At 43.8% G+C, this 16,843-nt stretch overlaps 1 protein-coding gene across 1 annotated transcript in view; it reads right to left on the bottom strand.

Moving 5' to 3' along the window:
* The window catches only part of hmgcll1 (3-hydroxymethyl-3-methylglutaryl-CoA lyase like 1), a 37,342-nt gene that overhangs the window by 611 nt on the left and 19,888 nt on the right, over nucleotides 1-16,843 (bottom strand). Inside the window, exon 8 of the mRNA XM_079635767.1 lies at nucleotides 675-800. Coding sequence (XP_079491893.1) covers nucleotides 675-800 — 126 coding nt within the window. The remainder of the gene's footprint in view (nucleotides 1-674; nucleotides 801-16,843) is intronic.

Below are 16,843 nucleotides of genomic sequence, written 5' to 3'. Positions count from 1 at the left end.
AGCCAAACATAGAAATGTGTGCATGTCTTTGCATGATGTAACAAAACATCAGACCGAGTGTTATTTATTTAAAAAAGCAACATGTCTCATTTATACAATGGACATGCTGCCCAAAATGATGCCAAAATGTATCAGGACACTTTCTAATTGTAGAAATGTGTGGAACTTAATCAACATGCAGAACATTCAGTACAACCCGTGTTATTTATTTAGAATACATACAAATGTAATTTACGTCTTTTAGTTTGTCAAGAGATTTAAAACACCGTTTTTGAAGACTGCGCATGTGCGAACGAGCTCTACTATGTAAGAACGAGCCAAATATTGAATAACTGAGAAAAATTTGAAATGGTCTTCAGATGCCATGTCTGTAACTTATATGACAAAATCGAGCGTTAATTCGATCTCAAACAGATGAATTAAAATAAGTTATTAGTCCGCCACGTGCGAGACGTCATAAACCAACGTGGTTGAACGATACTTTGCGACATACGGTTTCGGGAAACAATCGTGACTAGCTAGTTGATTTCTCCAACGATGCATCGTACTATGATAGTTAAGCAGCGAGCTGTATAGTTGTACGGGAAACGCACCCCAGGTTGAATACTGTCTAAACGTTCTGTTGTTTATTAACGTAACATTCTTGATGATGAATATAGAAAACCAAGACTTACGGTTTCAATTCCAAGACCATGTAGCATATATAAAACATCCTCTGTAGAAACATTGCCAGACGCTCCCTTGGCATACGGGCATCCTCCGAGGCCGGCAACCGAGGAGTCGACCACAGAAACCCCCATCTGCCAAACACAGACGAAGAAGGCCAGTTAAAACCAACCTACGAGTCCTAGGGGTGTAAAACCCGAGGACAATAGCGTCCATTATCTCAAGGTATTTGCGTGTTACTCGGTTTCCTGGAGATTGGCATATATAGAACATCTGGTACATTATAGAGCACCTGTACCTTCTATTGGGTTGCATTTTTCTTGGAAGTCCCATTTAACCAGGCATTACTTTAACCAGGATATGATGCTATGGTAATTCTACCCTGGGTATTAATCACATATTAAAGAAAACATGAGGGTGAATGAGGAGATTTATTTTAATGTAATAAATGTGTTCTTTCAGGGTCGAATATGAGCACAAAATGGGAAATAACAATCGTAAATGACCTCTGGTGGGACAGCACTCCCTTCTCCAAAACCAGATTTGCTAATGTGAAAGATACTTGGTTTTGGCAAACGGGAGATCCGTTTGAACCCAAGGCGAAATAATAATTCAATGTTAATCACGCAGAGGCACTATGGTTTAACCTCGAGTACAATGCCTCAGTCTTCAGTGGTCCTGAATAAATACAGCTCAAACATATGAAAAAATAATCACCTGTAAATGCGTCTACTGTCTCCGTGAACTTGCACAGCGGCAGGTTGGATTGCACAATGTTCATAATCAGAGTAATTGTGGATTTGCAACGGGGTGTGGAAAAAAGGCATTTTTTACAGTGGACCACAAGTGTCTGGCCTCCATATGAGAATTAATGATGCGTTTTGGGCCAGTTTTGCACGTCTGCGCTTTTGTTGGAGCGCTTAACCAAACACCCAGAAGATGTTGCTAAGCAAAGGATTAGACATCGGCCTACTACTAAACTCCAATGAACTTCAATGAACTCTTTCAAGCTGCTGATACGACTCCCTCAGTTTAAGAAACATGAGTTGAAGTCCTCCTCAAAAGAACCAAACTGGGCTCAGATCACACTTGGGTTCACTTGAGTTGTAACCGGGTCTCAGTCTACTTGTTTTTTACACTTTCACTGTTGTAGATTTTATTAGTTCTAATACTTTTACATTGAATACTTGAGTACAATTAGGGTTGTACAATGTTTGGACTAAAGCAATGGCAATCTAAGATCTCAGTAGAGTATGTAAGTTTTAAGCAACATATTCAAACACACTTTTTGCCTGAAGTAACTTTTTTGTAGTCTTTGTAGTTTTGTGTTGGGATATTTCAACACTCTGAATCCAGCGATATTTGCCAGGTGTTTTCTGAGCGCTATATGTTTTCCAGTGATCCTGAACACATTGATTATCTCTTCAGGTGTTTGATTAGGATTGGAGATAACATTGTAGGATAGTGGCCCTCCATAACTGATGTTGCCCAATCCTGAGGCATATATAATCATGTTAAACTAGTTACGGTAATTAACTGTAATAACTATGTCATTAAGTATTAATGTCTTAAAGGTGGTCGTCAAATCTGTTATTAGTGCTGAATACATTTCGGTGTGTTTTTGACAATAATGAATATCTTCGAAATAAAATAAGCGAGTGATCTCTTTCGATTTCATTACCTAACCTGTAACAGCCACAATTATTTAGTAAAACATTACATTTATAGCAGATTCCACCTGAAATAAACGATAGTGGCAGTAAAACTTTTCTTTCTTTTTTTAACACTTTGTATTACAGTTACACCTACGTACTAGTAATGACAGTAAAGTATTCATAATTACATGCAACTGACCCAAACCCTAACTCTTTAGTGAGTACAGTATGTGTTGTTAATTGCTATTACTAAGTAATTCAATTTATAATAACACTCAATATGTATATTCGCACAGTTTCTTGCACAATACTGTGTTACACTATTACCATAGTAATGGAAGCATAGTAACCATTTTATGGATCACATAACTTCATTTGTATGGCTTTTCTAACATGGTAAACTTGCTCTAGGTCTCCTGGTACAGCACTGAAACGCAAGCTACGATAAAAGAGCTCAAAGACTTGTAGAAGCGAACTAAAATGGCATGTTCGCACATTTAACACTATTGGTTAGGTTTAGGGGAGAGTTTAGTGTAGGCAAAACGATTCTCTAACGTTCCAATCAAGTTATGAAAACTTTATGTTTGAAACATCCAGTTTTTTTTGTTTTTTGTTTAAATGTTATCTTTTTTCAACATTATTGGAACTTCACTTTTGAACTCTGAAACAAGTAGCAACACTATTTTTTTTTTTAAATGTTACGCCCAATGAAAACAATTCAGAAAAAAGTTCCATCAACAATGAATAGATAATGGGTAACACTTTATTTTACAGTCCTGTTCCCCATGTACATACTATGTACTTATTATAGTAATTGCAATAACTACTAAGCTATCCCTAAACCTAACCTTAACCCATGCAGTTACTGTTATATCCCAGTACTGTCTTAGTTAAGTACACATGAGTGCATGTACTGTAAAATAAAGTGCTTGTGATTTGAGAACATTATTAAAGACCAGATAATTTTGAAAGAACATTCTGTTAATGTTAATGGATGAATGTTTATTCATTACTTTGAGAGAAACTTACCAGAACGTTGGGTAAGATCTGAGAACGTTCCCTGTGAGCTTGGACATTATTTTTAAGCGTGACAGAGCATTAACCTTTTAGTGTCGCTCACCGCTTCTGACCTGCCCCTGTTACATACAACAACCAACATAGTAAAGTCGCACTTTATATGTTTGGAATAAAACTGAACAAGTTTTAGCACCAGTGACTGGACATTTCACTTTGAAAATGTTGTAAAACATGCAATAGGCAACATAATATCATTGTGCAGAAATGTCATCACATAGGCCTACATGTTTTCTCAATGAGCCTGGGTTGGGAAATGGAGGTAACTTAGACCACTTTGTGTTTACAATGCATGTTTTAAAATGAAATGAACCAGAACATTGACCTGCTGTACAGTAAACAGTACGCCCAGGACAACAACACAACCTCGGTGTTAGACGCTAGATGACTGTGCTGTCGAGCATCAATTGACACAAAAACGTACTCGGTTACTAACGTAACCTCGGTTCTCTCTAGGAGAGGGAACGAGTACTGCGTCGAAAGACGCTACGGGAAAAATATTTCTTTTTCGAGATTGAAGCCTAAAAATTAATCCTTAATTTTGTAATAATATGCAAAACGCTTTTCTGTAGCATACAACCTTAGGCGGAGCAAATCACGCGCCCATTGGCTGCTCCGCCAGAAAAGCACAGCCTATGCGAGGCCAGTGACGCTGACCAATGAGGACGCTTCGCGCCCTCTGCGTCACCTCCCGCCGAAACGGGCGTGGTCTAGGCCTATGAATACGAGCATAGCTGTCTCCCACTCTGATTTTCGTCACTGAAGCGACGCAGCGTGGGCACGCACGGCCTGAGATGCAGTACTCGTTCCCTCTCCTAGAGAGAACCGAGGTTATGTTAGTAACCGAGTACGTTCTCTTACGTAGAGTTCTCTCCTACTGCGTCGAAAGACGCTACGGGAACCTCTGTAACACGCCGTGCGTGCTCTTGGACCGACACAGACACCCAAGGGCGCGCGCGCCCTGGCATACAAGCGCCTACACCAAGAATGTATAGGGAGAGCGGCTAGAATTAGCATCATCCCTTCATAATAGTGCCCCTAAGGGCATAATAACATATATATTATAAATATTAAATATATATGAGGGGTCATAGCATGCTCATGGGACACACTGTCAGTGAGTGATGCTTAAAACATTGGAGTGACCTGGGCCGCAGCGCGGGGCAGGAACACCATACATAGTCATCTAGACCGAGAGCAGTTTAGCCTGCAACGCAGGAACCTCTAGGTTATAGAACCGTATAAATGTAGACGGGGAGGCCCAGCCTGCCGCCATACAGATATCTTGTAACGAGATCCCACTGTACCAAGCCCACGAAGAGGCCATGCCTCTCGTAGAATGTGCTCTGATGCCCAGAGGGCATTCCAAACCTCTAAATGCGTAGGCTAGCGCAATGGCGTCCACTACCCATCGAGACAGACTCTGTTTCGTTGCAGCTCGCCCTTTAGAGCGCCCGCCGAACGAAACAAAGAGCTGCTCCGTCTGTCGAAAAACAGCGGAGCGGGACACATAAGCTCTTAATGCCCTGACCGGGCAAAGGGAGCTATTTCCGTCCTCAGAGGCCGGCAGAGCCGACAGGGAGATGACCTGAGCCCTGAACGGTGTGTTGAGGGACTTAGGTACGTACCCATGCTTCGGTTTCAACACGACTACAGAGTCGTTAGGCCCGAAGTCCATGCAAGAGGCTCTGACTGAGAGCGCTTGCAAATCCCCCACACGCTTCACTGAAGCGAGAGCCAAAAGAAACACGGTCTTGAAAGACAGGTGCTTCATGTCAACTGAGTGAATAGGCTCGAAAGGGGCCCCTTTCATAGCGTTTAACACCGTAGAAAGGTCCCAAACGGGGACTGAAGGAGGCCTTGGAGGATTTAACCTCCTGGCTCCTCTAAGGAAACAGACCACCAGGTCGTTTCTGCCCAGTGAATGGCCAAGCGTTGGATTAACGAACGCAGATATGGCAGCCACATAGACTTTGAGCGTGGATGGGGTCCTGCCCTTATCCAATAGCTCCTGCAGGAAGGAGAGAATCTCCGTTTCCCCGCACCTCGGTCTGAACACCAGCCAGAAAACACCGACCATTTGGAAGCGTAGAGCCGCCTGGTAGACGGGGCCCTAGCCTGCTCGATCGTGTCTAATACTCCCTTTGGGAGGTTAGCGGGTACCCGTTTATGGCCCACACATGTAGGGACCATAGATCCGGGCGAGGATGCAAAATCGAGCCCTTGGCCTGCGAGAGGAGGTCCCTCCTCACTGGGATCGGCCACGGAGCAGTACTCTTCAGTCGCATCAAAACTGGGAACCAGGGTTGATTCGTCCAGTATGGTGCGACAAGAAGCACTGAGCATCCGCTTTTCCTGATTCGCTCCAGCACCTGAGGCAGGAGTGAGAAAGGAGGAAAAGCATAGAGCGGACGGCGGGGGCAGACACTGGTCAGCGCGTTCGTGCTCTTCGAAAAGAATTCCGGGCAGTGAGCGTTTTCCTGGTTTGCAAACAGGTCTATTTCCGCTCTGCCAAACGTTTTCCACAACAGACGCACTGTCTGTGTGTGTAGAGACCACTCTCCTGTCGGAACGTAGTTCCGTGAGAGTCTGTCTGGGCCTACGTTCAGGTGACCTGGCACATGCGTTGCTCTCAGCGAGCGCAGGTTGTGCTGGGCCCATACCAGGATGCGTTCTGTCAACCTGAAGAGGTTTCGGGATCTCACGCCACCCTGGCGGTTTATATAGGCTACTACCGACATGTTGTCCGAACGGACCAGGACGTGGTGCCCTTTTATCCGAGGACAAAAGCGCCTCAGCGCAAAGTCCACCGCCATCATTTCCAGGCAGTTTATGTGCGGTAGTTCGACTCGTTCTGACCACTGTCCAAAGAACGGTCTGCCCTCGAGCAGCGCTCCCCAGCCTGAGGTGGACGCGTCCGTGGACACCACCTTCAGGCTCGAGGAAGTCCCCAGGCTTACACCTGACCGGTACCAGTCTGACGCTCTCCATGGTGTCAGGGCTGAAATGCATTCCTGATTGACCTTGAGGCGATAACGACCGTGAACCCATGCTTGGCGCGGTACGCGCGCTCTCAGACAGAACTGCAGTGGGCGCATGCGCAGCAGACCCAACTGTAGTACCGCCGAGGCTGAGGCCATGAGGCCTAGTATTTTTTGAAATCTCCTGAGCGGCACTATATGACTGCTGTGGAAGGATTTCGCCACTTGCAGGATGTTTCGCCTGCGCTGTGATGACAGCCGCGCTGTCATAGACAGTGAGTTCAGATCCAGTCCTAAAAAGGAGATCCTTTGACTGGGAAACAGTGAACTTTTCTCCCAATTGACTCTCAGACCTAAACACTCGAGGTGATTGAGTATTAGGGTCTTGTGGCGAGTGAGTTCTGAAGGCGATTGAGCCAGAATCAGCCAATCGTCCAAATAATTCAGAATTTGAACGCCCCGGAGTCTCAGGGGTGCCAGCGCCGCGTCCATGCACACTGTAAATGTACGAGGTGCTAGAGACAGGCCGAATGGCCGGACTGTGTACTGATGTACGTGAGCATTCTGAACTTTCGCTTTGTTAGCGCTTTGTTCAGATGCCTCAGATCTAAAATGGGCCTGAGACCCCCGTCTTTCTTCGGTACCAGGAAATATCTGCTGTACAGACCCCCTTTGCTCTGAGCTTGAGATAAAGGCTCTATGGCCCCTTTGCTCAATAGCTTCGCTATTTCGGCTCGAAGTAGATGTGCTACTTCTGTTTTCACCGTGGTTTCGACTCTCTCCGTGTAACGGGGAGGGCGTCGATAAAACTGTAGCGAATAGCCTCTTTTTATAGTCTCTAGCACCCATTCTGAGACCCCGGGAAGTCTTTCCCATGCATCTGCACGCGTGACTAGGGGTTGAATGTAATCTGGGCCCTGGTCGCGAAATGGCGGCGACACGAGAGCAACCGTGTGCTGTAACATGGACGCCGTGGCGTCTGAGGCGGGGGGCATGTTTAACACAGTGTGCATCCCGCGCGCGCTCGACTCTCTGAGTTGAGAGAGAGCGCGCGGGGCGAGCCCCGTAGGGCTCGTTATATTTGTGAATAAATGTGGGCGCGTGGAAGCGGGCACATTTATAACACCGGGAATACTGTGTTTGTGAACTGACTGACCGTTCGTTAGTTTCGTTTTTACAGAAACCGCGGAACGTGCAGTGTGTAGTGGTTGTGGGCACTGGACAGTGGGCACGCACACTACATGTAAAGCACAATCGAAATGAGTCGATTTTATGTGTGCAAACCCTGTGTTGAACGGGGCTGTGCTTGTGTGAATGAATGGGCACTGGGTGGGCATTGCAGTTACACACATTACACCATCGGCCGTGGCCGGAACACCAGAAATTAAACTCTTTTTTAGATTTATCTGGGTCGCCGTGAAAACGGCATTTGTGTGCAGGCAAACGGGCTTTACGGCCGGTTTGTTGGCTGCTGAATACACTGGTACAAACACGGAACTTAGGGCTGTACAAGCGGGAATCTTTGGTGGAAGTCCGGCCGCAGCAGGACCCGAACACCGTCTTTTTCCTAGTAGGGCTAGGATGGCGCAGAGGCCTCGGGCTTGAGTGTGATCTTAGGCCGAGGACCACGTGGCGGCGGGCGGCGGGCGGCGTCCGGCGGAGCGAGACCGTGGTCTCTCTCGGGCCTGTTGCTGCTGGGCTGGCGCGGCGGGCGCGGGGCGCTGCTGAGTTCGGACAGACGGCTGTTTAGAGCGGCCTGTTGCGGAACTGGAGCGCTTCGGCAGGAAATGTTTCATGGCCTGCGATGTCTTCTGTACCTCAGCGAATCGGTCCGCGAAGTCTTTGACGGACGATCCGAAGAGGCCAGTCGCTGAAACGGGAGCGTCGAGGAACGCAGAGCGCTCTGACTCCGCCATTTCAGAGAGCGTCAACCACAAATGTCTCTCGGAAACAGTTGCTGAGGCCATAATCCTACCGATGGCGTGTGCGGCGGACTTTGTAGCACGAAGAGCGAGGTCTGTGGCGCTACGTAAGTCCGGTACGTTGATCGCGCCCGGGCCTTCCTCATCTAGCTTGCGGAGGAGGTTGGCCTGGTGGATCTGAAGCACCGCCATGGTGTGCAGCGCCGATGCAGCTTGTCCGGTGGCGGAATACACGCGGCCGTTCAAAGCTGATGACGTGCGGCAAGCTTTGGGTGGTAGAACTCCCTTAGCCCGCCGTCCAGCAGAGGGTGGGCAAAGATGAGTCGCTACGGCCTCCTCGACCGGAGGGAGAGCATGGTAGCCTCTGTCTCGAGCACTGTCCACAACGGAGAATGCTGGCGAGGCAGAGGTACGTACCCTGGCTGAAAAAGGCGCCTTCCATGATTTCGCCACCTCTTCATGAAGCTCAGGAAAAAACGGGGCGTGCCTGGAGGGGGGCGAAGCGTGGTCTCCAGAGAGGAAGCAGCCATCCAGCCGGTTGAAAGCAGGCTCTTCGGGCGTCGACCAATCGAGGCCGAGGCTCGACACGGCCTGTGAGAGCAGACGCATCAGCTCTGCCTCGATGCTTTTCTTCCCTCCTCGGCGTTCCGGAACAGCGGGGGAGGGGAGGTCCACGGAGCTCGCCCATCCCTCACTTCCCGAAGCGAGAAGCAGACAGCAGTCGTCATCCCCCTCAGATGCGGCTTGCTGGTCATCGTCCATGACGGACAAGGCGGCGGGCTGCGGCCGTTGTCCGTCGGAGAGCGATTCCAACGACGCGGTGAGAGGAGCTAGCGGCGGCGGCGGCAAGCTCCTCGTGGAGGGAGGTTCCGGGACCCGCTGAGCGCGGCGCTTTTTACGGCGCGGCGCTACAGGGGGTGGAAGAGCAGCTTCCGTGAATGATGCAAGGCGAGTCCGCAGAGTCGGGATGGGCATCATGTCACAGTGATGGCAGCCGCCATCACCGAGAGCGATAGCTGCATGTTCCTCGCCCAAGCAGGAAACACACAGCACGTGGTGGTCCCCGTCGATGAGCGCGGCTTGGCAGGAGCCGCAGGAATCACGAGGCATCTTTAGAAAGACACTCGTTGCTCTTTCTGTGAGAAAAAATGTGTGATGCGGTGGCGAACACACACACAAAGATAGAAAGGATATTCCACGCCGGAGAAGCGCAGCAGGGAACGGCGGCTGAAGGCGGCGAAGACCAGCGGCTTCAGGTAAGGGCTCGTCCTGCTGAGGTGCTTGTTTCAGACGGCTGTGGCGGCTCGAATCCAGTCCTACGATGCGTGTAGCTTCGATCTGAAAATCAGAGTGGGAGACAGCTATGCTCGTATTTATAGGCCTAGACCACGCCCGTTTCGGCGGGAGGTGACGCAGAGGGCGCGAAGCGTCCTCATTGGTCAGCGTCACTGGCCTCGCATAGGCTGTGCTTTTCTGGCGGAGCAGCCAATGGGCGCGTGATTTGCTCCGCCTAAGGTTGTATGCTACAGAAAAGCGTTTTACATATTATTACAAAATTAAGGATTCATTTTTAGGCTTCAATCTCAAAAAAGAAATATCTTTCCCGTAGCGTCTTTCGACGCAGTAGGAGAGAACTCTACGTAAGAGAACAATAACAGCCCAAAAATAATCAAGTTACCGGATGGCTTCAGAAGATTTAGAATATAGAGCACAAGTCGTATGGATATTTTAGTACATGTCAAGGACATTCTTCTAAAATTCACCTTTTGTGTTCCAAGAAAAAAAAGAAGAAAAGTTTGTAACAACATGAAGGTGTGTTAATGACAGAATTTAGATTTTGGTCTGATCTACCACTTTAAATCAGTAGACAGCGTATTCCCTGCAGGAGCTCTGGCTATTGGCAGGTGTGTAAAATGTGTGTGTGATGTCTATCGAAGAGTCTTGCAGAGGCCGTCTGGTCACCCAGCAGAACTTCTGAAAACTACAAATTAGAAAGCCGAGCATCTATCTGCCAGCCCCTCTCTTTCTTTTTAGAAGCATTGCAGATTAAGGTATTACAATGTTTTCCATATGTCGTCCTGACTGTCATGAGAATATTAAAGACGTTTTCCAGCTTCCCAGGCAAAGCCAGATGTCGGGAGGGGGGGGATGGGGATGGAGTCCAGCAGAGCGGTGAAATTAACGCTCCTATCCTGCTTTTGACCTCGATATAGCATCAGTGGATATCAATAAGAAGTTGTATTCAGGTCCATTCAGACCTTTGGGGCATGGCGAGCTGACCAAGAAAATAATAAAAGCTGCTTTCCTTTGCTGAACAATGCTCCCTAATTGCTAGCTTTTCTCAGCAACAAGGCCCTATTTCATAGCTGGGCCGTCTGAGTCGCTTGTAATTGTTGTTTTTGTTGGCGAGAGGAAAGGGACTCATGCCGCTTTGCACCGTACTTCAGATATTCTGCAGGGCAGACGCTTTGTTGCGTAAACACGGACTGGTAATTTGCTACGTCGCCAGTCCTTTCTGCATCCACCCGCTGTGTGATGGCAGACCAAAACGTACAGGGACTCGCTCCAGATTTGCTGACTGAATACTGTGCAAGGACATGATGTTCAGCAAACAGTGGTCAGAAACTGCAAATTGATGCCGTTCAATTAGTTTAGCTTGGCTTAAAAACCAGATGTGGCGCTAAAATCACAGCTCACGCTGTCGGCCCGAGAGCCTTGGTGTTGGAGATCTCGCAAAGACCTGCGTAAGGTTGTGGCGTAGGTGCAGGCGTGGGAGGAACGCTTGTGAGCTGAAGAAGACGAGGAGCTTTGGAGGAAGCCAGACACGAACAATGAGCACCTCAGTGGACGCCTTCTTGCGAGTATGAATGGGAAGTCTGAAAGGCACAATGCAGAACGGTCTGTTTTTTGTGAAACGGAGTTAACTCTGACATTTCCACAAGAGATTACATTTTTGGGAAACCCAGAGTGCCGACAGCTTTCCGATTTGGGACAGAGCTTCCATGCAGTAAATAAATAAAGCGGTTTCTATGAAACCAAGACACAGCTTCTCCCTGGTAACATATTTCTGAGCGATCTGTATAGCAAGACAAAATAGAAAATAAATGACTTATTTTTAAGTAAAGATGGAAATTAAATTTCATACGGCATGAATGCCCTCTATGGTTTGGGATCACGGTCTCAATGCCAAGGTAAAGAACTTACCAGCTGAATATATGCGACTCATGTAAACACTTCTATATCGAGTGGATATGCTGGATGACAATAGTTGCTTTGTACGACACGCTTATGCATGAGCTTGCATATAGTATACAGGCCAAAAGTGATGTCCAGAGAGAGTATTTAATGACCGTTCAATTAATCCAGCAAAATATGAGGAAAATATGTTAAACAGGAGTCTAAACGTGGTTAAGGTATTGATCTGACAGAATTATTTGGCATAAAAAGGCAAACTACAGCTACAGGTTTTATTTTGCTATGCAAAAAAGAAAATGCATAGAAAAGCAAAAAGTTCACACGAAAAAGCATATATTGACTACAACATAATCAGTTATTATTATTTCGTTGGCTCTCTCTTGTTTTTGCATGGGTTCAAAATTTCTTTGTGTGACAATCTAGCCCAAAATTATGTCTGGACAACTTTGCATGTTTCATTACGTTATAATCACACATAAAACCAATTGACTCCAAGCACAACTGCAATATGCTTACTTCTTAAATCTTGAATCTAAATACATTTTTAATAATATTTGAATAATGGATGAAAATGTCGATTTTCCTAGGCATCACTTTTGGCCATACTGTTGGTGAGTCCAATTCAATCCATTGGTATTGAATTAAAAAGCATAAAAGAAGAATTCAAATCATTGTAAGTCTAAAAGCCACTACAATGTTTACAAAATACAATGTTTCTGAAAGTAAAGTATAGTCAAGTAAATGTTCTTTCTAAAAATCTGTAAACTCTAGTGCATTGCTTGAAAGCAGCTTCAGAGAAAGACATGATTACTGAATGTCTTAAAGGTTTCATAAACTAGAATATCTTTCAGATTTGTTCATTTAGTTTTGAACTGTCCATAGAAATGTGTCCCCTCACTGACCAAGGCATTATTGTCCTGACATGACCTTTCCCTAGAGAGAGTTGACCTGCCCTCAGGCCTGTGGGGCAAGAACCAACATTTCAAACTCTAGCCAATGACCTCTGCACTGACCTCTTGCTATGGGACACAAGCTCCACAAGCTTTTAGTGAAATTGTTTTTATGATAAATAACATTTCCTTCAAAAAGTCTCATATCCAAACTTATTTAAAATGTTATAAAACTAAATTTGAATGGTAGTTCCACTATAGTCCACTATAGTCCGAGGAAATTCTCGATGAACTCTCATTGCTGTAATGCATCACGTTAAAGGGGTCATGACATGAAAAAATCTAATTTGCTTGATCTTTTAACATATAAGAGGTCTTTGTTACAACAATCTGCAAGTCCCATAGCATAAAACATCCTCATTATAAACAAAGCATGTATTAATGAATTATTTAATGGTGTGTGTCTCTGTACAGGCTTCCAGAATCCCAGCGGATGCTTTATTTTAATGGGGTCTCGGATCACAGGATTATATGTTTGTTCAGAACGTTTTGTTTTGTAATCGAGGCTCAGTGTAATGGAGAGTCACAGATACACTTTTGTGTACAGATGAAGCAGTGACTACTGGATCTGACAGATGTTTTACAAACTGTAATCATTTCATAATGCTTTGTCGGTGAACTACGATTTTATATGGAAAATGTTTTCAAAACACGTACTCACTGCAATAGCGAGTGGGCGTTGTGAAAATAATCGTTTTTCCACTTATATATATTTGTATGTTTGTGCAAAAAAAACTTAATTAATTAAAGTGAATCTCAAGGAACATATTAAAATAAAATAAAAATCCATGTCATGGCCCCTTTAAGAAAATTACTATAATACAACTTTTTTTTCAATTACAAATCAAAACTATTTTTTTTCTTTTAATTTTTTCTTTTTTTATTATTTATCTGTTTTTATGTTATATTTAAACATTATATTAAAAGTTATATATTTTAAGTTAGCTTGAATTTAAATATATAACAAATACAACCTATTTACTTACAATTCAAATAATATATTATTACATCTTTGCATAATTCCTTGAAGAGAGCAGACGTATAACCTGGATCTCCAATGCCATGAGCAGATTCAATTGCATTTAATTAAACAACTAAATAAATACAACATTTTACACACAATTTAACATAAATGTGTTATTTGTATTTTAAACAGTTTCTCCATAAAAATGCCGGTAATTTGTGTGACTTACAGCATCAAATATACTAAATGAGCCAGCTGTAAAAACAACTCACAAAAATCATTGCATCTCAAAAGACACGTCGTGATTTTTTTCTCATATCTTTTGTTTTGGTGCGAGGAACAGACTACGTATTTTGGAAAACATCCCTTTAGGTATCCTAGTTTTGATAGAAAATTGTTTAATGAATATAAAGTTAGAGGACACACAAGTCGCAACAGATGTTTTTTATTTATTTAACAGTTTGAATTGATTTGCATCGCTCAGTTCACTTACAACAACAAGGGTCACATTATTGGATTATACGTTGAATTGGTTACATTTTCAGTTCTCCTTCAACCATTTCTTATGTTGCAGCTGCTACCAGCCAGTACTTCCTTCACATGCTTTTGGCGCGTGTTAATTCTGGACTCTTCTACTAGATGTTGTTCCCGGAATGACTGTGTGAAAACCCAATCTGTGGTGTTCTGCTTCATTTACTCCAGTCTAGATGACAAAAGGCTGGCTTTCACTTTGATGTATGTCTACAGTTTTCTTTTTGCAATATTTCTGGAGGACATCAAATAAATCATTTTAACATGGAAGATGTTCGAAGCATCCTTCCGTGATTAAGTGTCATGATCTCCTTCATATTAGGTTAAGGGAGAGGGAAAGTACTTTTGTTTGTTTCCCAGCCACAACCACAGGACCTCTGGGACGGCTCAAAGTCTGTGTGCTGACCTTCCACACTTCAGACCATGGCTGTATAAACACAGGTCAATGCTTCATGCTCAGGTCAGACACTTCCTGAGAGAACAGGCACCCTACCAGTCGAGATATATGTGCGTCTCCACAGGAGTCAAAGCTGTGACGAGTTTGTCAAAACCTCCCCTGTGTTTTCATGCATGTTTTCACAGTAATGGGAGCTGTGCTGATCACTCATCAGAGTCTATTACAACGATCTCCTAGTGACACTGAGCCTCATAAAACCATGCAAACAGTAAACAGTATTCAATTTCATTACATAACGTGGTGAACTCTGGGAAATTTTATTTTGAGTTCTCTGTAATTATGTCTGTGTGTGTGTGTGCGCGTGGTTGCGTGCGTGTGTGTGTGTGTGAAAAAGAAATATCTGTAATTCCAAAATTAATATTGGCAAATATTTAAGAGTAAAAATCGAAATAATCATCTTAAATGTTTTTTTTCTTACATTTGTTCTTAGAATTTTTTTTCCGATTCCACTTTATTTTTATAGTCCACTTTAGACACTTTACAAACTATAAGTAACTTTGCAACTACATATCAACTATCTCTCATTATAACTCTCATATTCGTATACTGTAGTAGACTGTCAGGTTGGGGTTAGGTGTTAGGGTTCGGGTTAGTAGAATAAGTTGACTTGTAGCTGCCAAGTTACTTATAGTCAGTAGAATATATATTGCGGGACCAACAAAATAAAGTTTTAGCAAATATTAAGCAGAGAGTCTACTAATAATACAGTTAGTTGACATGTAGCTGCAAGGTTCTTATAGTTAGTAGAATGTCTAAAGTGGACTATCCAAATAAAGTGTTACCCATTTCTCAAATTTTCCCAATTTTAAATCAATCTATTGTTTAATGTGAACGATTAGCCCGGATGATTTTCAGATCATTTTGAAGTAAATACTCTAGCCGACAAGATCCATTAGTCAAAAGTATTGTGGAAATATGTGAAGTTGGTTGTTTGTGGTCTTATATCAGAACATTTAAGTTTGAGTTTTTTGAATAACCACGCATAAATAAAATTATCTCAAAAATGCAAACATGTACATACATGTTGCTCACATATTATGATAGTCATGTTCGTGCTAAATAGAGTGTAATTACACCTTTGCCATTAATATGTTTATAAGCAACTGAAAAAAATACAAATATCAGGTCATGTCAAAACATCTCAAGGACCCAAAAAACACCTTAGACTCCAGAGGGTTAAATTATGAAAACGTCATTTCTGAATGTTCTCTAAACAATGTATTAAAACCTTTTTTTCTTGGTTAAACGAACATTCCATTTGATCACATTGCCAACTTTTTGGGAATGTTACTTTTAAATATTCACTGAACATTCTAAAAACAAGTAGTAACATTCCAAAAACGTTACACTAACGCCCCACTAAAATGTTGGGAAAAAACGTATATTAAACAGTATTAAAAAACAGAAAACATTGAACGAACCTGCTGTAAACATTACTGAAATTATATTTGTTCATAACTGTGGCAACATCTCCAAGATGCTTGAAACAAGTCTAAGACGACTGCCATGTCAACCAGCGCAACATAAACAAGAGTGCACCTTTAACATCACATCTTAGAAAATACGATAATGACTGAACCCTGATCATTTTCACGGATGGTATGTTCCTGTACCTAATGATTTATTTAGATTTAGGACCACCTCTTCCTCGTAAATTACAGATTTCCTAAGGTTTCGACTTGATTTATGATAGGAATAGATATATCATGGCATGCTGTGTCAGGAAGGAACACTAGTTCTGGCTTTGACCATCAGTGAAACTGTCAGACTGGCGCGAGTACGGCACAAATCTGCCTATCCGGAGCGGTCTGGGCTCACGGTGTTCTAGCCAGAACAGGCTTCACTGCAGTCCATATCACGAAACCCATTAAACAACCAGACCAAACCTATTTGAGCTGCTATCTGAGGGAGTTCATTTTTTTCACCCTCAAAAAGTCCCTGAGAAAAGCCAAACAAAGTGCTATAACGTCTTTATCATGAACAAAAGCTGGGGTGACTCTGAGCTGACAGGGTTAGCGAAATTCATTTCTGGCTCAGCTGGTGGTGGAGACGACTGGCGAGCCCTAATGAAAAACTATGATAAAATCTTTCATTTCCACCAAGTTGTGCTAGGGGGTCAGTGAAGGAGGACAAATGACAGGACATTATTATTTGCTCTTGGGGTGTCTGTGAGATATCGCTTCAATGCTGATTCACCTTCAGGAATTTGAGCCTATTTCTGTCTCCTCTCATTGTTGTCAAAGTTACTTAACTTGATGTTACAAAAGCTGCTACAGCCTACACAACAGAATTAACACAATTGTACCCCTGTTGGAATATTAAACAGGTCGAAATTTCAATTAGCAATTACTGTTAATTGTTTGTGAAAAAAAAAAAAGTTTGGCAAATGAGGGCTTATAGACCAGAGAGAAGATTCCCAGATAAAAGATTATCCTAGGCTCAGACCAA

The sequence above is a fragment of the Phoxinus phoxinus genome, assembly GCF_949152265.1.
Source record: "Phoxinus phoxinus genome assembly, chromosome: 14".
Classification (NCBI taxonomy): domain Eukaryota; kingdom Metazoa; phylum Chordata; class Actinopteri; order Cypriniformes; family Leuciscidae; genus Phoxinus; species Phoxinus phoxinus.
Note: the sequence above shows the minus strand (reverse complement) of the source record. Positions and strands in the feature narration are given on the sequence as shown.